This window comes from Seriola lalandi, unplaced genomic scaffold, assembly GCF_002814215.2.
Source record: "Seriola lalandi dorsalis isolate HSWRI2012SDOR001 ecotype SW California unplaced genomic scaffold, Sedor1 jcf7180002054418, whole genome shotgun sequence".
Classification (NCBI taxonomy): Eukaryota; Metazoa; Chordata; class Actinopteri; order Carangiformes; family Carangidae; genus Seriola; species Seriola lalandi.
In genome coordinates, this window is record NW_019524971.1 from 441,584 (window position 1) to 448,443 (window position 6,860).

Here is a 6,860-nt window from a genome sequence, read left to right on the forward strand (position 1 = left end):
GTCCTCAGAGAAGGACGAATCAGACTTCATGTGTACAGACTGAGGACTGAGGACTCAGGAGAGTACAGGTGTCGGGTCCTCACCTCTGATGGGAGGAGCTCTGGTAAATGTCGACTCAACGTCTCTGGTGAGTAGATCCAGTAGAACTCAGTAGAAAGCTCTTTTTATAAATGGTTATCAGTGTTTTCAGACTCTGCTGCTGAACTAGACTTGATGGAGTTTGGCTGCTCAGCTCTATAATATTTACATTTCTTTTCATTGTTCTCTTCAGCAGCTGTTGATCAGCCTGAAACTCAGAGACCAACTGAGAGACCAGAACCAGAGAGTCGGGGAAGGATCGGTCTCTACGCTGGACTGGGACTGACAGCAGTAGCAGCAGCAGCTCTACTGGTCAAACTCTGCTGTTCCTCAAGTCCTTGTTTCACTAAATCTCCTGATGAGACAGTAAACCTTTATTCAGAGGTGTAAGAGTGAAGTTCCTGTCCAGAATACACTTCTTCTTTCTTCATCACATGTATCGTGTATATATTTATATTGTAAATAAACTTTATTTATATATGAGAAGTTGTCATCACTCTATGTGTAAATCTTTGAATATCAGACCCAGAAGTTTCTCAAAGAAGCAAAGACTCCAACAGTTTGTCACCAACAACAGAAACAATGATGATAAACTTCATCAACACTAGTGTTTTTACACAGCACAATAATGAAGACAGACAATTCTAATAATGAAATATACAGAATATATGAGAAGACAGAAGATCAAACATGGACTTTGACCTAAAAGAGTGAATGTGACACATTAGACACATTAGTCAGGAGACACCGTCCAGAACATCAGAGCACACTACACCTGAATCACACGGGAAGGAGTCCACAAAGAAAACACAAGGAAAACAAAGGCAGTTCTTTCTATGTCCATGTCTAAAGTCTTTGTATCATATTCTACAAGTTTTTATTCTCCAGGTTCTACAGTCAGTCAGTAGGTTGTTTCAGAGTCATCAGGTTCAGTAAATGTGTGTTGACACAAAGAAAAATATATCATGATGTCACTTCCTTGCAATTCCAAAGCACCGACTGTCACATTAACACACCTGTGAGCCAGTTGGTTAAACACAGCCATCAGGCACACACACCTTTCATATGACTTCATTCTGTTTGAACCAGTCACACACTGCTGTGCTGAACCTAAAACACTTTTAGCAATTATACTTCTCAGTGATTAGGGCACTGTAAGTGAAGTACAGAGAGAAAGTGCAAATGTACAATCAATTCACCAAACACTACACAAGACCAATGCTGCAGACTGATGAGAATATCATTCATTTCTCTCCATACACCCAAATCATCATGTCAACATGGAGAATCACAACAAAACATGTCCCAGTTTTCATGCTACTACAGTCGTGTGCTTCACACTGTCAGCTCAGCACATATCAGACAAACAGAAAATACTGTGTCCAGTACAGGTTACAATTACAGTCAAAAATAAATAAATAAAACTGAAAATACAGTAGAGAAAATACGTTGTTTTCTGTAGTTCTCACAAGATAATCGGGGCTCCAGTCTCCCTTAAGAAGACATAGTACTTTAAGAGAAGTTGTTCCTCTGTTTCACCACGGGAGGGAGTATCACAGGAAGTGAGCAGGTGTAGCAGAGGTAAACAGGCCACACATTGTAATGCACAGAGCAAAAGACTGTAGACAAAAGGCGTAACCATGTACTATGTCTATATTTTGCAGAATGTTCCAGTAAAAGATACACACTGGTTTTAATTCATTTTAATTCAAGTGTTGTCATTCTCATCTTTATTTCTGCTCCTGTGAAGCACCAGTGTTAATAAAGTTTATTATTATCGTCATCACACACACAAGAGTCAGAACAACTTCTCTCATAGAAATAGAAATTTATTTACAGGATATTCACATTATAAACTGCATTGTAACAGTTTCCATCAGTGGTCAAGAGGGGAGTGGGACTGACAGTGTGAAGACGTCTAGACTCCAAATCTAATGTGATTTTAGTCGAATTTTACATTTGTCAGATCAAATGGAAACATTATTTACACTGATATGAGTTGTTGATGCTGTAATGACTCAATTTAAACTCTAAACCAAAACAATATAAACATCATGTAACACAAAAATATGAATTTCATGTCACAGATAAACCTTTGACTCAGGTCCTGTCGTTATGATAGAGGAGACGAGAAGTTCAACGATACTGAAACATACATGAAGAAAACACTTGAGGTAAAACAGGAAAGTGTCTGATGGTCTAAATGAGCACAGAGAGCTCCCTCCAGTGACCGTGCTCATTAACAACAGTGTTAACTCACAGCTTTTCTCTGGAGATTACATCCAATGAAAAAGTGACAATAACAGGCAGCAAATAACAACAAGCTGTAACAGACAGGGAGAAAATCAGATTTCAAAAATACAGTTTTACAGTTTTCAGGCAGTAAATGGAAGAACATTAACAACAATACAAACAGTCGCATCACTTCCTGTGAGCTGCTACAGTTTCATACCATCAGGTCAAGTGCATGATGGGTAAGTCAGTAAAAGTAGACAAGCTTCTCAGCATTATTTCATGAAGTGAACACAGTGCACGTTTCACATCTGTCTGACACAGTTTAACAAGGTGTCCTTTCAAAATAAGACTAGGTATAGATGTAGTGTATGACTGGACCGTGTATTATTTACACTGTAAAAGACGTAATAGAAACTGTTCCCACCAAATCATTTTGAAAGAGCCAATGGGAAAAGTCCAACACTGGACCGACCAATGGTGTAACTTCATCTCTCAGTCAGTCAGTCACAGACTTTACTGACCACTTTATTATTGGCTGGACCACATACCACTGTTGTGGTCCAGCCAATGATGGATGACAGTGTCCTGTGGCTCTTATAGTCACTTACTGAAGAAACTAAAGGGGAAAACAGTGTTTTCAGTGTCTGTGGTACAAAGTTGAATTCTGACACTTTCACTTACTTTGTAGATCAAACTGTTTCTGCTGAGCTGAAACTTTCCTCAGGAGGAATGAATGAAATGAGTCAGAACAACAGCTGCTGTCAGTCCCAGTCCAGCGTAGAGGCTGATCCTTCCCCGACTTGCTGTGTTTGGTTCTCCAGGTTCTGTCTCAGGTTCTGTCTCAGGTTCTGTCTCAGGTCCTGTCTCAAGTTCAGGCCGATCCCTCGCTGCTGCAAAGAGACCAAACAAATCTGTGTTGTTCATGTAAAGAAAAAACATTTCACTAATAAACAAAACAGAACAACAGCAACAGAATAAAGTGAAAAATATTTCCCAGATTTCACTGGAAGCAGTTTAAATGAATCTGTAAAGAAACTTCTACTGGATCTACTCACCAGAGACATTGAGTCGACATTTACCAGAGCTCCTCCCATCAGAGGTGACGACCTGACACCTGTACAGTCCTGAGTCCTCAGTCTTCAGTCTGGACACATGAAGTCTGATTCGTCCTTCTCTGAGGACGTCTTTGTCGCACTGGACTCGTCCTGAAAACTGTTTATCCTGAGACTCTGGGGACTCAACACCCTCATGTAGATGATACAGGACTGAGGCTCTGAGATCAGTGATCAGTTCACAGAAGATAATGAGGAAGTCAGGTGGAGTGTGAGGTTTGGTTGTGAAGCTCCACTCCAGTGTGATGTTGTGGTTCTCCTCTGCCTGATAGGAGCTCTGTGTCACATTCACTACAAATGTTCCTGTTGAGGAGACAGAGAGGGAAAGTGAGGAGCAGACTAACTGAGGACTTGTATCAGTTTCTAGATAATAAAGTGAAGGAGTAAACTAACCACAGACACAGGAGGTCAGTGTGAGGAGCAGCAGGATGCAGCAGATCATCTTCTCCCTGAGAGAGGAGACAGAGCTGAAGAGTCACAAAGAAGGAAAATCTACAGTCTGACTTCATTCAGTCAGTACGATGCTGCTTCCTCTTTATCATCCTGCTCATTACAAACAGCTGATCAGAGGACAGGACACCGAGCCTCCATGATGATGTCAGAGACAATGTGAGCTTCAGTCACGGTGATGTCACGTTTGTTTTGACGTCTCACATTTAGAGAGAGAAAAACTTCATGAGCTGCAGTCACGTGTTTCTGCCACAAGATGGCGCCAGAGTTAAACTCTCCTCTGCTCCTGATACTTGTCTCAGCTCTCAGCTCTTTGCTGAACAGGACTCACTGCAGTGTTAGAGTTTTATGATGATCTGTCTCTCACTACATTGATCACGTCTGTTGAAAACGTATTGTCTAATTCAAGTTCAATGTGGTCTGATGTTGTTTCACACACAAACTGAGACAGAGAACAGAGAACTGGACTGTTGATCCGCCTTCACTGACGACTCCACACCGCCCCCACAGTCTGTCAGCAGAACTACAGCTGACATCATCTCTGCTTTAAAGCTGTAAAAGGTTTATTATCATTTACATTAAATCTTACTCTCCCTGTGACGTCGACTCTCTCTTTACATCAGACTCGGTGCAGCAGCTCTGTCCTGTCTGAAATCTGTGTTTCTAAGGACGACAGTTACAGCTCATTAAAGTCACAATGAATGTGTCTGATTCTCTCTGTTCAAAGTCGATCAAATAAAAATCAATACAAATTTCATGAAGAATCATGAAGCCAGACAAAATCATTTGGTTCAACATTTAGCTTCATTCACTAAAACACAAAGAGTCTGAAGATTTCACTCCTGGAAAATCAAGTTTCCAAGTTTCCTCACAGACGTTCATATAAACCTTCACAGAATCAACCAAGTTGTAATTATGGATCTCCACAGAGAGAAACAAACAACTATTAACACACTGTATCTCAGAAAGTGTAAAACCTTTACACCAGGATCAATGTAACAACGATTACAACCTACTGCTCTGGAGGAACATGACAGTCACATCTTTTCTCACGGTGAGAGGAGGCGGCAGCTGCAGCTGCTTTTACACTCTGAGGTTACAGGACACACACAGGTGTGTGTTCTTACCTGTAACTGGTTGGTGTTTGTACTGTTGTTGTTTTTCCTTGTTCTGTATGTACTGCAGTATGTCCCGCCCCCATAAAATGAGCCGTTCAGCAACCACAGCTTGACTGACGGAGGAGGAGTTGTCTGTGATTGGTTGTTCTCCTGTGATGAACACAGTGTACTGCCTATCACCTTTTACAAAATAAAATAAAATAAATTCCACTGACTTAATGCTTCAAAGTAATAATAGAAATAATAGAAATGTGGTGTTAATAGTACAATATTACTACTAAAACTATATACTATAAAACTGGGGCTACGATGAGGAAAGCACGACCAGCTCTTCCCATCATGTTCCTGCGTCAGATGAGAAGAGTCACTGTTCATGGCATCAGTCCATCAGACTCAGACTCCATCCTCCTGCATGAAGCCTGTTCTACCTGACTACAACATGAACACTGAACCATTATCTAATGTTCACACTGTATACATGTTGATATGTTCATACTGAATGGCACTGTTTACTGTCAGGTAGTTTAATCTACAACTCTTTCATCACCTGCTGTTTTTAATATACATCTTCATTTTCACAATAAACAGCAGATAAAACTGAGTAAGAACAGCAGGAGAAAGAGGAGAGAAGAGCTCAGAGCACACACACACACACACACACACACACACACACACACAGAAATGAGAAATGAGCTACTGGAATAAAACATAGGTAACCCTTACTTAGGTGGGAAGATTTAGTTGGAGCTGCTCTGCCTCAGTGTGCCTGCAACATGTACGGTCCTTTACGGTTGAGAGGAATACACCAGTACGTTTTGCTTCTTTGTAAAAACATAGTTTCAATCTAAATCTGTCAGGTCTTGTTTTAATAATTATTATTATAATTTTACAATGGTAATAACACACCACAAATGGAGTAACACACCCTCAAATAAATTAGTTTAGCTGCTCTTTGATTTGTAAAGTTCTTCTATCAGCAGATAATGTGCATATAATATATGAATTCAGAGGAGTGATTTCTTAGTAACGATCAAGCATTTATTTACATCAAATGAGGCACTTATAATCAGTGATAATAAAAAACTGTAGGATTCACTGGATCCATATAAAAAATGTGAGACACAACATAAATATATGTTTGCAAGACTAAATGCCCTGACCAGTTGTTGTAGTCGGTACAGGTATCTGGCCTATAGGAGCTTTGTGAGCTGGTGCTGGGGCTTCCTTGGTCGCAGAATCTGGGTCGTCATTCCAGCCTGCGTGGTCCTGCGCATCCATGTGGAGTTTCCTGACGCCACATGCACGTGGGTTTTAGACTGGCCCATGATAGAACCGGGACACAGAGCTCGAACTGTGCAGTGAGGTCCTCTGGGATGGGGATGGCTAAAGAGGCTTCTGTGTATGGTCCCGGGTCAACAAAGACTTTTTCAAATATGAGGTCCACCACATTCCCTGTTTGATAAAACACAAAAGATTTTGTTTACATTTTTTATTTTTTATTGTTTTTTACAAAACAATGACTGAAAGTCTGTTTCTAACTACCTCTTGACATTTTCTTTACTCTATTTTGTTGTTGGTGGAACTGTCATAACATTATACCTGCAATACTGAATTTAAATTAAAAAAAAATAAAAAAAAAATAAAAAGAAAACGTGCTGTGTAAAACTGACACTGCGTCGCCAGGTGGTGGCAGTAATGCGCCTATTTCGTTGTTTGCCAACCGCCAGTAAACTTCAGAGAAGAAGAAGAAGAAAAAAAGAAGAAGAAGAAGAAGACGTCGCTCCTCCCCTGAAGTGGGCAGTAACCTGCTCGTCATCAACAGTTTTTGTTACTGCAGTCTCTTAGGACGTGTGTGTATGTGTGTGTG

At 40.5% G+C, this 6,860-nt stretch overlaps 2 protein-coding genes across 5 annotated transcripts in view; one reads left to right on the forward strand and one right to left on the reverse strand.

Moving 5' to 3' along the window:
• Positions 1-564, forward strand: part of LOC147818883 (uncharacterized) — a 10,194-nt gene extending 9,630 nt beyond the window's left edge. Inside the window, exon 4 of the mRNA XM_087175142.1 lies at positions 275-564. The gene's annotated coding sequence lies outside the window, so the exon portion shown is untranslated. The remainder of the gene's footprint in view (positions 1-274) is intronic.
• LOC111657895 (uncharacterized) overlaps positions 1-5,091 on the reverse strand; it is a 31,608-nt gene extending 26,517 nt beyond the window's left edge. Inside the window, exons 1-4 of one of the 4 annotated variants that reach the window (XM_087175139.1) lie at positions 5,003-5,091; positions 3,819-3,874; positions 3,369-3,728; positions 1,887-3,200 (exon numbers count right to left, since the gene is read on the reverse strand). In XM_087175139.1, the coding sequence (XP_087031265.1) occupies positions 3,034-3,200; positions 3,369-3,728; positions 3,819-3,874; positions 5,003-5,076 (657 nt within the window). In that variant the 5' untranslated portion in view covers positions 5,077-5,091 and the 3' untranslated portion in view covers positions 1,887-3,033. Of the gene's footprint in view, positions 1-1,886; positions 3,204-3,368; positions 3,729-3,818; positions 3,875-4,891 lie in introns of those variants that run through there. The other 3 variants (XM_087175138.1, XM_087175141.1, XM_087175140.1) reach the window with 3 other exon arrangements.
• Positions 5,092-6,860: the final 1,769 nt, after the last annotated feature.